Source organism: Neoarius graeffei, chromosome 24 (genome assembly GCF_027579695.1).
Source record: "Neoarius graeffei isolate fNeoGra1 chromosome 24, fNeoGra1.pri, whole genome shotgun sequence".
Lineage (NCBI taxonomy): Eukaryota > Metazoa > Chordata > Actinopteri > Siluriformes > Ariidae > Neoarius > Neoarius graeffei.
The window spans coordinates 19,195,339-19,211,190 of NC_083592.1; the positions used below are offsets into that span (position 1 = coordinate 19,195,339).

The 15,852-nt window shown below is 44.1% G+C and overlaps 1 protein-coding gene across 11 annotated transcripts in view; it reads left to right on the plus strand.

Annotated features, from left to right (window-relative positions):
- LOC132872214 (probable E3 ubiquitin-protein ligase HECTD4) overlaps positions 1-15,852 on the plus strand; it is an 868,395-nt gene that overhangs the window by 614,256 nt on the left and 238,287 nt on the right. For all 11 annotated transcript variants that reach the window (XR_009651396.1, XR_009651397.1, XM_060906858.1 and 8 more), the window contains exon 43: positions 7,504-7,673. Coding sequence is in view for 9 of the 11 variants with exons in the window: in XM_060906858.1 (XP_060762841.1) it covers positions 7,504-7,673 (170 nt within the window). In the remaining 2 variants the exon portion in view is untranslated. The remainder of the gene's footprint in view (positions 1-7,503; positions 7,674-15,852) is intronic.

Here is a 15,852-nt window from a genome sequence, read left to right on the forward strand (position 1 = left end):
GGGTTGTAATAATAATAATAATAGGTCATGTTTTAATAGAGGCAATCAGGTTTGGGTTTAAAATACCCTCATGGATTAAAGTTTTCCGTCGTGTGACGGATTTCCGTCAACTGAACTCTCCCAAGGCCAAATGTGAGGTCGGTGCTGATCCGAGGATAATTAAAATGACGGGTGGTTGGGTAGAGATTGGGTTATAACACTGATGTGTTGCAACACCATCAACTATCAGCAGGGTTTATTTAACTTTTTTGTTTTTGAGCCATGCTTTGTGTCGTTCATTTCCTATGTTTGATCATGTTTAAACGTTCGCTGTCTACGGTGCGGCATTAAAAAAACATGCGCTGTCAAAATTGGCAAAATACATTCCCATGTGCTTGGCGTGCTTGTGTGACGGATTGTATTAAATTAAATCTTGCCAAAATGACTTAGTTCAAACATGGACATATAGAAATAGAGCATGTTAAAAAAAAAACGAAAAAATAAACCCTGGAAAGCCCGCTCCTCTGCTTCAGCCAGACTTGAAGACCCGACGGTGCAATGCTTGCAGACTGTCAGAAGTAATTAGACCTAAACTTATAGCTAACAAATCAGCAGACGCCCCAACAATTATTATTTTTGTTAGGCCAATGTGTAAGGTATGTTAGAACCGTGCCTTATAGCCTACGTTATATCACAATTTAAAGGACGTTTGAGGAGTTGGAGGCTGCGAGCGCAATGATGTTCCGACATGCGCTAAACTTTATTCCCTGAAAATCATACACCAGCGTTCAATGCCCCAAACAGTCAAAATGTCTAGAAGACTACGGTTAAATAATAATCATAGCCTACTAAGTTAAATTACGTCAAAACATCTGTTTCTGGCCTATGAAATGATGGAGGAAAATGAGAACAAACGCAAAGTAGATAGCAGCCAACTTAACGCGATCTTTTAGGTAACTTAACACTTGTGTTGGCCACAATATTTCTCTTAATAAAATCTTGAATTGTTTTTGAAGTCGTATTCAACACAAAGTAAGGTCAAAGCCCAATTTTAATTTAAGCGAAGATCCAAACTTTTTTCTATATTGACGTCGAGCATAGAGGAGCATGTCATTCTGCTTTCGGTTTCGGCAGCATGGTTGCGCTTTACATGAAAGAAGGCACTGATGCGTCTGCCATCGATAAAGGTATAAAAAAAACAAGCGTAGGTGGGCTTGGCTGTACGAAATAGGTGAAAACGGAAAGCCATTTAGTTCATGGTGCAAAAAACTAAACATTCCAGGCACTTGCATTTGTGTGGTTTGCCATAAAAAAATAATATACGGAATCAATGGAAAGAGAGTGCAATAAATTGAATATATTAATCCATTAATTAATTGATAATAAAGTTATCAGTTCTAAGTTAACCATTCTCAGAATTTCATCGAAATCCACCCATACCCCCCCCCCCCCATAGGATTTCATCGAAATCCACCCATAACCCCCCCCCCCCCCCCCCCAAACTTTCAGTCAAATTTTTTTTTTTTTTTGCTTTAATCCATATACCCTGGTATAATGCAGAATTAATGATGCTATCAATCTGGACTACTAGTTGCAAACAGCTCCAAAACATTAGTAACCCATCATATTTTACAGTGCTTGTGATAGCTTTTGACTGTAAGCAAAATCGCTGAAGTAAACAATGATCTCAAAAATACAGACTGGAACAGTGTAACACAATCAAGTAATTTAGAAAATTGTTGTAATTGCCTGATGAAAATCTTAACAAATATAACTGAGAAATACACCAGGACATTCAAACAGGCAAAACGAAAAGTTTCTTTACCATGGATTGGAAATGATATCCGTCAGTTAATGAAAAAAAAGGGATTATGCATTGAAAAAATCACTACTTTCTAAAACCAACACTGATCTTCTTATCTTTAAAGGGCTGAGAAATGCAGTAGTTAGAGAACTGCGCAAAGCAAAAACAGCCTATTTTATGCAATTGATAGCTGAATCTGAAGGGAACAGCACTGCACTATGGAAACATTTAAACAGTCTCACTAAACTTAAATTTAGTGAACAAAAAATAATTACAGAACTAGAAGTGAATGGTGTTAGTAGCACAGATTATTCTGCTATTGCAAATGAATTTAATAATTTCTTTATAAGGTCAGTAGAGGAGTTAGCAGAGAATTTTGAACCAGCAATTCTTTCGCTGTCTACAATATCAGAGCCTTCAATGCTCTTCCAAATTAAGGAGGTGAGTCAGGAAGATATACTTAAGGTTATTAACAGACTAAATGTGTCAAAAGCAAAGGACGCATTTGGGCTTGATACTGCCTTTATTAAAGCTCACTGTTCTGTCCTGGCAAAACCCTTAACACATTTGATAAACCTATCCATCAGAGTAGGCAAATTTCCACAGAGCTGGAAACAAGCCATCATAACACCAATTTTTAAATCTGGTGCTAAAGATCAGGCATGTAACTACAGACCAATCTCTATATTGCCTGCTCTTTCTAAAATTCTAGAGAAAATTGTTACAGAGCAGCTAATAGACCATCTTGAGAGTAATGGACTTATTAATAACAAACAGTTTGGTTTTAGACCAGGATACTCAATAGAAATGGCTAACTTTATCTTACAGAGAATATTAAGAGGAGTTTGGACAGGGGTAATGTTGTGGGGGCTGTATTTATAGACCTCAAAAAAGCTTTTGATACGGTCAACCACAACATACTCCTGAATAAACTCATCAATTTTAATCTCTCTAAACATGCTATAGACTGGTTTGCATCATATCTGGAGCACAGAGAACAAAGGGTCAAGGTAAATACTGAACTTTCACTGCCGTTAACATCAACTATGGGCATTCCGCAGGGCTCAGTTTTGGGGCCTCTGCTTTTCAGTTTATATATAAATGACCTACCTACCTGTTGTCAGTCAGCTAATTGCCAAATGTATGCTGACGACACAGTTATTTATGTGTCAGCCAGAACACCAAGTATAGCAGCTGAAATTTTAACTAAGGAGATGGAAGATGTATCCTGCTGGCTTAAAGACTATCATCTCACTCTCAACATTAAAGAAAGCCACCTGTTCTATCAGAATAGACCAGGACACTATGGACCCTTTTCACGTGACGTCACGACAAACGCGGCCGCCATTTTGGACATGTACTACCAGTAGTTTACCACAGCCAGCATTGAGGAACGGCAGCAAAGAAAGTGTTTATTTTCAGCAAGACTTCCATCATGCCACTATATTGTTGTGCACCTGGATGTAGTAACCATCAACAAACAAGGCAAGGGTTATCATTTTATCGGATCCCGACGGAGAAGATGGATAGCGGCCATTAACAGATTGGCAGCCCTCGGCATACCAGCGCTTGTGTAGTGACCACTTTGTTGGAGGTAAGACGAATAAAATTAGCCAGAAAAGGCATTACATTGCTGTTAACATTCTGTGGCGGCGAGTGTGTAACCAAATAGGCTAAAATAACCCATTGTAACCTCTTTGTTCTTCTGTAGTAGCTATTAGCTAACGACATTAGCTAGTGTTGTGTTCCTTTGCTGTTGGTAGACTGTAGGTACGCGCACATCTCCGATCTAGCGGCTGCCATTTTGTTCCATTCCCAGTGTGACCGCGTTCTGAGGAGCGCCGATGGGTATCCCCTAAGAAAATCGCGTTTCGGATTGGTCAAAAGCATGGAAATCCGGGGATTCCCATTTAATGACGTAGTTTAGTACCCAGTTGATGAGGCAGTCTTGTTCGCCTCCATTGAAGATTTCTCCACTTTATCAGGCATTGAAAATTTTGTCCGATTTCAACAAAGTGAAACTACCGTTTATCGATTTTGGACATACTTGAAAGGTAGATGGTCTCTTAGTATTATGTTTAATCTTTCTTGTCAGTAAGTTTGATGGTGATTGGTTCGTTAAAACTTGGTTTTCTGTCAGCCTCAAAATGCATACCCCTCACGCTCATCCCCGTCTGCCATATTGAAATCGTTGGAAATTTGTCCATGTTCCATCGGCATTTTCTCGAATTAAAATATGATAAACTCCAAATAAACTGGGCCAGTATCCTTCATCAATACCTAAAGACATTATAAATTCGCATATTTTGAATGATCATGGTCTAGGGGACCCACTGATTAGAGATTTAGAACGTGTTCTGCAAGCTGTCCACTGGTGCTGAATATGCGAGTTCAGGTCACGTGATCACTTTCCCAGTCACTCATTGGCTGATCTCGTTTGTTTTGTAAACAAACGTTTCTCATATGTCATTGTTGATTGAAATGGTTTTGGTAGTTAAAATCGGTATATTCATTGGAATGTCAAATTGGTCATGAGACTTCATTAATGCAAAGTGAAATAAATTATTATAATTAATACCATAATACTAGTGAAAATTTCAACTTAACATCTTTAATATTAAGGAAATGGCATAGAAACAGTCAGAAATAGTCTGGGACACGCTTGCTCTATTGTTTTACTGTTAACTGATAGAAACAAAAGGGACGCCACTTAGGAATCTTTAACTTTCCATTAACTTCCTTAATATTGAACCTATTCCTATGATCTAGGTGTCATTTTGAAGGTCTTTTCCAGCTCTATCTTACTATTTCCTCAAAATAACCATATGAGTGTTTTGAAATTTTTGGTCACATACCTATAGACTGTAAGACAGATCAGAGGCAGTGTCCTACAAACAGCGCTTAATTTGAGGGGGAGCAAGCCGGAGCGCGCTCCGGAACCTCGGGCGTTGGCTCCGGCAGCTATTTACACTGGATCCGGTGATCCGACACCTCTCTTGACTATGTAACAAAAAAAAAAAACGATTGTCTTTAGGCTTGCCATCCTTCCACTTACGAGTGGTAAGTGATCTGCGCTGGGATCACACACACAGCGGCTCAGTCCCGAATTGTGGCTCGTGCACTTCACTCGCGCGCTGTGTGAGCTGCGTAGGGCCGGAGTGCGCACCCTCCAGAGGGCACTCGCTGTTCAAGGCGGAGTGATTTGGAGCGCAGGATGCCTGCGGAGCCGAGCGTATCCGTGTATTGGTGTTGCTGTGTGCAGACGAATCGTGTATTGGTGTTGCTGTGTGCACACTAATCGCTTTTAAAAACGTTAATCTGATGATCCGCTGATACGGTCTAATGTAAACATGGGCTAAGTGTTCAAAACAAGAGGAACATGTATTTGTCTCTTAAATCCAGGCCGTTCCCTGTAATCTCTAACAACGGTTGGAGAAAGTAATGGCAAATAGCGAGTGCACAAACCATAGAAGGTAAACTGTACACAGCGCCAGGGCAGTGTGATGGTATGTCTACTTTTAGATTGTGTTAGCTTATCAATGAACACACTCGTCACTCGACGAGTTTCACGTCTTTACGACGGATACTTAAATGTGTGTTAGGTATTATTGTTGCAGTCTAAGCAGTCATTGTAGCAGCTAGATGAGCGAGAACCGAAAGGGTCTGTGCCATAAACCGTTATTTCTGTACGGCGTTGCTAATGTGTCGTTACTGTTGTTATTTCTCCCTCTGCTCGCCCTGTAAATGCCCTACGTCGCTGGATAGCGAAGGTGTTTTCTGCATCTCGCTCCTTTTTCTTGTATGTTCTCCGTTTGTCGCCTTCCTCGCATTCAAACCAATTCGAGCCGAAGTCTGCTACATGTCCAAAATGGTGGTCGCGTTTACGAAGGTCACGTGACTGAAAAGGGTCTATAGATGAAGTTAACGAATTTAAATTTTTAGGTATCATTTTAGATTCTCAGCTTAAATTTAATAAACATATTAAGAAACTCACTTCGACACTCCGAACAAACCTGAACTGTTTTAGAATGATAAGGCATCACATACCCACTAAGGCAGCCTTATTGTTCTTTCATGCCATGATACTTTCTCATCTGTCTTACTGCATTACTGTATGGAGCCAAGCCTCCCAGACAACAATGAAACCTATTCTATCATTATACAAACAGGCACTAAAAATATTGGATCATAAATCAATAATGTGGCATCATTGCTTAATAGTGAAGAAATATAACTTCTTAAGTTTTGAGAATTTTATGAAGTTTTCTTTTCTTAAACTAACTTTTAAATGTGTAAATAACCTTGCTCCTGCTGTACTATGCCCTTTTGTAATAAAAATAAGTACAAGAAGGGTAGCCACCAGGGGAGCAGTGAATGGCAACTGTATAGCAGAGGGGCGTAAAACCAGTTTTGGCCAATCAAGTTTTTCAATACTTGGGACAAATTTCTGGAACGACTTACCATCGGAAATAAAAACACAGACTGAGCCTAAAATATTTAACAAAAAAGTAAAACAATTTCTTAAGGCAAACCAAAAATGCAGCCATCAGGACAGGCAATTGATAATATATACACACACACACACACACACACCATATACTGTCTGTATACACAAGTGGTGTTGTTTATCTTTTTTATCTGTGTTGTTTATTTTTTGATATAAGGTTTTTATGCTATAGCAAGCATGTTTTAAAATAGCATATATCTGTATAATTTTTGTTTAATGTGATATTTTATTATAATAGGTAGCCTGATCAGGGACAGGGGTTGCAAACTAGCCATTTGGCTACAAACCTCCTATGTATTCACATCTACAAGTTTTGTCATGGCTTTGCCACGTCATGTTTGTAATAATGTGCACTGCATTGTCCCTGCCAAATAAACTATAAATGAAATGAAATAAGTTTTTTTTCTTTTCTTTTTTTTTTAACCAAAAATGCCAACATGTATGGCCAGAAAGTTATATTTTGTTTACATTTGGCTTTTTAGACAGTGTGATCTTTGGCATCATTTTCTATCTAGAACAGCAATTGTTCTGGATTTTTCAAGTTTTATTGTGGCTCAGACTGTGCTTAAACTAAATGATATGACTACTGTGATGAAACACATCAATGCTGGTGTTAATATTGACAAAATTACCATTTGTATAAAAAATTGGGATTTTAGGAGTTGAAAATGCCTCAACACTTCTGGCTAAAATCGTCCTCACCCTTGCAAGGCTTATGCTGACGTAGAAGTCAACCATTTGGTACTTCACTATGTTATGAAGTTTTTTTTATTAAAAAAAAAGAATATTAATGTCCTCTAACCAGAGGTAGGCACCCCACCTCCTCAGCCCCTGTTCTGGAGTGGGAGTCTGTGAAACTGCACTCATTTTCAATATTTGAAAAAGATTGAAACTCATCGTACAGAGGCGTTTATGCCCCACTCCCTTCTCAGCCCCTCCCCACCCTCCTCTTAGCCTTTTTAGCATTTTTCAGAATTATATAGTGCATGGAGTAGGGCTCGGAGAATAAACATTTATAAAGGTAATGGCCTTTATTCTTTAATCTTTATTCTCTAAAGTTACTCTTTTAAATACATTTCCAAACTGAAATCCCAAGCCTTTTTTTAATCTTGAATAAGGCCCCATTTAACCTTTATTCTCCACTGATATTTTCTACATAAATGGCTTATCTACAAATAACTACTGCACATGCTAATGTCTCTCTCTGTTCCAGGCTTTACCACTCTGTAAGCTGTCCATCACTGAGAAGGTAGTGCAGGCAGTGCAGTCCATGCTGCTACCACAGGAGGGCAGTCTTTCCATCCACACCTGCTTACCAGCCTCTGGAGATGGCTCCAACCCTGTCATGGCTGCAGTGCGGCTGCTGGCTGAGATAAGGACTAGGTCAGAAAGCATCATTCAGCTGAAACTTTTACATCAATTAAATGCTTATTTATATTGTGTTTTTATCACTTGAATACACTAGTCTACAGGCAAAGTAATTATAGTGAGACTTTACTAATTTTGGGTCGCTAAGAATGAAAATGAAGTTTAAAATTGCTCATTGACTAGTTTTCAAGATATGTTACTGGGTCAGTATGTATGAACCATGTCATGGAAATGGCAGAGGTAATGCAAGTTATAAACCAGAAATGACTGAAAATACATATTTTAATAATTTCTCTCTCTCTCACACACACACACACACACACACACACACACACACACACACATACATTTTATTTGATTGGATCTATGAATAAATCTATGATTGGTTTGGATAGTACTTACTTTTTGTCAAAACAATGAGTGATGCAAACTGAAGCCAGTATTGCATCACACCTGATATAGACTGCATCATGATATTTGTCATGGATGATGGAATCATAAGTCAACTTGCATCACTCTGCTGAACAAATCAGAAATACTTCATAATCCCAAGGGAAAATTGAGTAACTTGCCTTTTATCAGCTCAAGAAATCATACAGTGCTGTGCTCTCAAGATTAAATCAACCAAGTGTTTGATTTCTTTCTTTAGATAAAGTGAGCAGGGATGCCTCGTAATTCTGTGAACAATGCAGATAACCTCTGCCATGTTTGTGGTGAAGTGACTTTTGTATCACAAAAGTCAAGAACGCCTACCACCTTTACTTTAGTTGCAAAATTGGAGATCAGGACAAGAGTTGGGCCCCACACATATGCTGCAGTACCTGTGCAACAAAGTGGTTGAACGGACAGGAAATTCATGCCTTTTGCAGTGCCAATGATTTGAAGAAAATCAACTGATCATATCAATAATTGTTACTTCTGTGTGGTGCCCCCAGTTCGGAAAGGTTTGTCAAAGAAGAAAAAGTGGGCTGTACAGTATCCAAACATTCCATCAGGTATATGCCCAGAACCGCTCAAAGAAGGAATGCCTGTTCCTGATGCGCCAGCATCATTCTCACTTGAGTCAGATGAAGAAAAAGAGTGTGAAACTTCTGGTCCTGAAACATCAATGTCGCATGACCCAGATCTTCTCCCATGCTCATTCACCTGATAACACAAGGTGAATTGAATGACCTTGTCAGAATAAAGAATAAAGCAGAGCTTCTGGGCTCCAGATTACAACAGTGGAATCTCCTGGCAGGCAATGTTCGAAGAAGAAGCCAAGCCAAGAAGCCTTTATTTGTCACATGTACACTCAAGCACAGGCTGAAGCGCGCAGTGAAGTTTAATCAAATCAAGTTTATTTGTACAGCGCTTTTAACAATAAACATTGTCGCAAAGCAGCTTTACAGAATTTGAACGACTTAAAACATGAGCTAATTTTATCCCTAATCTATCCCCAATGAGCAAGCCTGTGGTGACGGTGGCAAGGAAAAACTCTCTCAGACGACATGAGGAAGAAACCTCGAGAAGAACCAGACTCAAAAGGGAACCCATCCTCATTTGGGCAACAACAGACAGCCTGACTATAATATTAACAGTTTTAACAAGTATAACCCTCAACTGTCCTCATGGGGCCGTCCTTCACAGGAGCGGTGTGATAAAACTCCGACCAGACACAGGGCACCAGGATGGATCAAGCAGGTCCGAGGGGCAGAAGAGGCCAGCATCTCAATCCCAGGATCAACATGTAACTCAGAGGGACAGATTGGGGGGGGGGGGAGAGAAAGAAAACACAGGTTGTTAGGTATGCCCTAAAAATGACACAAGTATTAAATCTGTGTGGTAGACTCGCAGAGACGAGAGTCTTTACATCAGGCATAACACACAATGGCATGTTAATATGGTAAAAAATATATCATGACCTGCTCTGGCTGGATGCTTGATTGGGTGATGGGAGCACACTCCTCAGCAATGATGAGATGCAGATGGGACCCTTAGGGCTGGCCAAGACAATTCAGTTACATTTCACCGGGTCTGGGACATGCGACAGAATGTCTGACGGCCGATTCCCTGCAGGCTATGATAGCCAGTCGAGGTCTCCACCCTCTCCACCAAAAGATTTCCTGTTGACTCCATGTAACTCAGAGGGACAGATTTGGGGTGGGGGGAGGGAAAGAAAACACAGGTTGTTAGGTATGCCCAATGTCACTTGAATAAGTAGGAGCAGTATACATATTGCACCGAGTAATATTGATGTGCAGCAAAACAGCTCCAGTCTCCAGTCAAATGGATGGGTGTCCCATTTGTCCCAGTCAAGTTTAACCTCTTCATTTAACCAATCTGAAGCCATGAACACATGCGCGTGCACACAAGTAAGCAATGAGCACACACATATACCCAGAGCAGTGGGCAGCTATGCTACAGCACCCGGGGAGCAGTTGTGGGTTAGGTGCCCTTGCTCAAGGGCACTTCAGGCCATGGCTGCCCCATGTTAACCTAATGGCTTGTCTTTGAACTGTGGGGGAAACCGGAGCACCCGGAGGAAAACCACATAGACATGGGGAGAAGTTGCAAACTCCACACAGAAAGGCCCCCGTCAGCTGGTAGGCTTCAACCCAAAACCTTCTTGCTGTGAAGTGATAGTGCTAACACCACTGTGCTGCCCTGGTTTCCATGTGGTGCAACTGACAAAAAGATTTTGTCCCATTCTTCTTCATGGAAGGTGATCTTGTAGCTTGCAACAGTATTGATGGTTTGATGGCAGCCCTCAACATTATTCATGATCCATTTGACTGGAGACTGGAGCTGTTTTGCTGCACAATAGCAGTGTTTTTCCATCAATTCCAGTTGGTTATGATGTCCATAAGAAAACAACATATGATGAGAGAAAACATCTTTAGAAGTGCATAAACTATGACAAACATCAGTGACAGCTTTGTGGTGACCTGAAGGCTATTGCTGTCTTGCTTGGTCTGCAGATGGGATATACAAAACACCTGCTTACCAGCCGCTGTTTTCTCTGTGAATGGAGTAGTCATGCAAGAGATTCCCACTACATGAAAAGCGACTGGCCACTCTGACAGTCATTGGAGCCTGGCAAGAAAAGCGATCAAGATCAATCACTTGTTGAGATGATTTTCTTACCACTCTTATACAACAAGCTGGGTTGAATTAAAAACTTTGTCAAGGCCATGAACAAATCAAAAATAGCTTTCAAGTACCTCAGTGGAAAATTTCCAAGGCTAAGTGAAGCTAAGATAAAAGAAGCTGTCTTTATTGGTCCTCAGATTTGTGGACTACTTTGAGATGATGCCTTTGATTGTACACTGCGTGGCAATGAAAAGGCAGCATGGATGGCTTTCCAGTTAGTGGCAACAAATTTTCTTGGAAACTATGAGGCAGACAGCTACAAGGAGTTAGTGGGAAACCTCCTGAAGGCTTACAAAAACTTTGGATGTAACATGTGACCTGTAAATAATTTTTTTTTTCACTCTGATCTTGATTTTTTTTCCATTGAACTATGGGGCAGTAAACAATGAGCATGGTGAATGATGTCACCAGGACATTGCAGCAATGGAGAAAAGGTATCAAGGTAAATTGTCTGTAAATGACAGAGCCCATCCATGCTTGCAGACTACTGCTGGACAGTGACAAGAGATGCTCCGTTTAATGAATACAAGAAACAATGCACTGAATACGGACTAAATTCTGTATTTCTATATTGATATATAATTGTATTTTGCCATTTGTTTTATAATAATTTTTATTTATATAACCTTTTTGCTGATTTTCTAAAGTGTTACATGAAGAGAACAGGTGAAATATCATGTAAAGCAACCATAACCACATGAAGAGACCAAGGTTTATAATTTAGGATACAGGACACTTCGTCCAATGACCATTTCGTCCAAAGCCTTTTTCATACACACTATCAATTATTTTATATTTCAGGTATTTGTCAGTTCTGGCAGAGCTTCAATTGCATACTGGGAAAGGATGGGGACATTGAGTCGGAGTGGACCATGTTCCACACCTCCATTGCTGAGGTGGCCTTGCAGAGTTGTGGCTGCAAGGTTGTTGGTGCCTGTCGTGGCGGTAATCCCCGAACTTGGTGGTGGACACCTGTAGTGAGCGGAGCCGTCAAGCTGAAGGAGTCCTATCGGGCTTGGTTAGCCTGTGGGTCTCCAGAGGCAGCTGACAGATACCGACGGGCCAAGTGAAATGCGGCTCTGGTGGTCACTGAAGCAAAAACTCGGGTGTGGGAGGAGTTCGGTGAGGCCATGGAAAGTGACTTTTGGTCGGCTTTGAAGAGATTCTGGCAAAGAGATTCTGGCAAAGAGATTCTGGCGGCTCAGGAAGGGGAAGCAGTGCTCTGTCCCTACTGTTTACAGTGAGGATGGAGTGCTGTTGACCTCAACTGGGGACATCGTCCGGTGGTGGAAGGAATACTTTGAGGATCTCCTCAATCCCACCTTCATGTTGTCCAAGGAGGACGCAGAGTCTGAGGGTGCTTGGGAGGACTCACCCATCACAGGGTCTGAGGTTGCCGAGGTGGTTAAAAAGCTTCTTGGTGGCCAGGCTCCAGGGGTGGATGAGATTTGTCCTGAGTTCGTGAAGGCACTGGATGTTGTTGGACTGTCTTGGCTGACACGCCTCTTCAACATTGTGTGGAGGTTGGGGACAGTGCCTCTGGATTGGCAGACTGGGGTGGTGGTCCCACTTTGTAAAAAGGGGGACCGGAGAGTGTGTTCCAACTACAGGGGGATCACATTTCTCAGCCTCCCTGGGAAAACCTATGCTGGGGTGCTGGAGAGGAGAATCCGGTCGATAGTTGAACCTTGGATTCAGGAGGAACAATGCAGTTTTCGTCCTGGTCGTGGAACACTGGACCAGCTCTTTACCCTTGCAAGGGTACTGGAGGGTGCATGGGAGTTTGCCCAACCAGTCTACATGTGTTTTGTGGACCTGGAGAAGGCTTACGATCGTGTCCCTTGTGGTGCCCTGTTGGGGGTTGCTTCGGGAATATGGGGCTCAGGGCCCACTACTGTGGGCCATTTGGACCCTGTATGACCAGAGCAGGAGTTTGGTTCGCATTGCCGGCAGTAAGTCAGACTTGTTCCTGGTGCATGTGGGACTCCGCCAGGGCTGCCCTTTGTCACCGGTTCTGTTCATAACTTTTATGGACAGAATTTCTAGGTGCAGCCAAGGGATGGAGGGTGTCCGGTTTGGTGGCAGCAGGATCACATCTCTGCTTTTTGTGGATGATGTGGTCCTGTTAGCTTCATCAAACTGTGATTGACAGCATGCGCTGGGATGGTTTGCAGCCGAGTGCGAAGCAGCTGGGATGAAGATCAGCACCTCCAAGTCCGTGACCATGGCGCTCAGCCGGAAATGGGTGGAGTGCCTACTTCAGGTCAGGGGGGAGTTGCTACCTAAAGTGGAGTAGTTTAAGTATCTCAGGGTTTTGTTCATGAGTGAGGGTAAGGGGGAGCGGGAGTTGGACAGACGGATTGGGGCGGCATCAGCAGTGATGCGGACGCTAAACCGGTCTGTTGTGGTAAAAAGAGAGCTGAGCCAAAAGGCAAAGCTCTCACTTTACTGGTCCATCTATGTTCCCACTCTCACCTATGGCGACGAGCTGTGGGAAGTGACCAAAAGAATGAGATTGTGGATACAAGCAGTAGAAATGAGTTTTCTCCAGAGGGTGGCTGGGCTCTCCCTTAGATACTGGGTGAGAAGCTTGGTCATTCGGGAGTGATTTGGAGTAGAACTGCTGCTCCTCCACATCGAAAGGAGTCAGTTGAGGTGGTTCGGACACCTTGTTAGGACGCCCCCTGGACACCTCCCAACAGAGGTTCTCTGGGCATGCCCCTCCAGGAGGAGACCCAGGACACGCTGGAGAGATTACATCTCTTGGCTGGCCTGGGAACGCCTCCCGAAGAGCTGGTGGAGGTGGTCAGGGAGAGGGAAGTCTGGCCTGCTCTGCTTAGGCTGCTACCCCCATGACCCAGATTCGGAGAAACGGTAGAAAATGGATGGATGGAAGGGTATTTGTTTGTTCGAAAAAGGGAGGACTTCTCAACAGAATTTGACTGAAGCAAGACACATTTTTGCAGCGTGTAGTTTGACCACCCGCCACTTGCCAAACGTCTCGTCTTCCGCTTTATCCAGGACCGGGTCGTGGAGGCAGCAGTCTAAGCAGGGAAGCCCAAACTTCCCTTTCCCCAGACACCTCGGCCAGCTCCTCGGGAAGAACACCGAGGCGTTCCCAGGCCAGCCGAGAGACATAGTCCCTCCAGTGTGTCCTGGGTCTTCCCCGGGGCCTCCTCCTGGGGGGACATGCCTGGAACACCTCCCCAGGGAGGCGTCCAGGAGGCATCCGAAAAAGATGCCCGAGCCACCTCAGCTGATTCCTCTCGATGTGGAGGAGCAGCGGCTCTACTCCGAGCTCCTCCCGAGTGACTGTGCTTCTCACCCTATCTCTAAGGGAGCGCCCAGCCACCCTGCGAAGGAAACTCATTTCGGCCGCTTGTATCCACGATCTTGTTCTTTCGGTCATTACCCAAAGCTCATGACCATAGGTGAGAGTCGGAACGTAGATCGACCGGTAAATTGAGAGCTTCGCCTTTTGGCTCAGCTCCTTCACCACGACGGACCGGTAAAGCGACCGCATCACTGCGGAGGCTGCACCAATCCGTCTGTCGATCTCGCGCTCCATCCTTCCTTCACTCGTGAACAAGATCCCGAGATACTTAAACTCCTCCACTTGAGGCAGGACTTCTCCACCAACCTGGAGAGGACAAGCCACCCTTTTCCAGTCTAGAACCATGGCCTCGGACTTGGAGGTGCTGATTCTCATCCCAGCCGCTTCACACTCGACTGCAAACCGCCCCAGTGCATGCTGAAGGTCCTGGTTTGAAGAAGCCAACAGGACAACATCATCCGCAAAAAGCAGAGATGAAATCCTGTGGTTCCCAAACAGGATTCCTTCCGGCCCCTGGCTGCGCCTAGAAATTCTGTCCATAAAAATTATGAACAGAACCGGTGACAAAGGGCAGCCCTGCCGGAGTCCAACATGCACTGGGAACAGGTCTGACTTACTGCCGGCAATGCGAACCAGACTCCCGCTCCGTTCGTACAGGGACTGGACAGCCCTTAGCAAAGAGCCCCGAACCCCATACTCCCGAAGCACCCCCCACAGAATACCACAGGGGACACGGTCGAATGCCTTCTCCAGATCCACAAAGCACATGTGGACTGATTGGGCAAACTCCCATGAACCCTCGAGCACCCTATGAAGGGTATAGAGCTAGTCCAGTGTTCCGCAACCAGGACGAAAACTGCATTGTTCCTCCTGGATCCGAGGTTCGACTATTGGTCGAATTCTCCTCTCCAGTACCCTGGAGTAAACCTTCCCTGGGAGGCTGAGAAGTGTGATTCCCCTATAATTGGAGCACACTCTCCGGTCCCCTTTCTTAAAAAGAGGGACCACCACCCCAGTCTGCCACTCCAGAGGCACTGTCCCCGACCGCCACACGATGTTGCAGAGATGTGTCAACCAAGACAGCCCCACAACATCCAGAGACTTGAGATACTCAGGGTGGATCTCATCCACCCCTGGTGTCTTGCCACCGAGGAGCTTGCAAACCACCTCAGTGACTTCGGCTTGGGTAATGGACGAGTCCACCTCTGAGTCATCAGCCTCAGTCTCCTCAGTGGAAAACATGACGATGGGATTGAGGAGATCCTCAAAGTATTCCTTCCACTGCCCGACAATGTCCCCAGTCGAGGTCAACAGCTCCCCACCAGCACTGTAAACAGTGTTGGCAGAGTACTGCTTCCCCCTCCTGAGGCGCCAGACGGTTTGCCAGAATTTCTTCGAGGCCGACCGATAGTCCTTCTCCATGGCCTCCCCGAACTCCTCCCAGTTCCGAGTTTTTGCCTCCGCAACTGCCCAAGCCGCAGCACGCCTGGTCTGCCGATACCCGGCAGCTGCCTCAGGAGTCCTGGAGGTCAACATGGCCCGATAGGACTCCTTCAGCTTGACGGCATCCCTTACTTCCGGTGTCCACCACCGGGTTCGGGGATTGCCACCACGACAGGCACCGGAGACCTTGCGGCCACAGCTCCGAACAGCTGCATCCACAATGGAGGTAGAGAACATGGTCCACTCAGACTCAATGTCCCCCGCCTCCCTCGGAAGCTGGGAAAA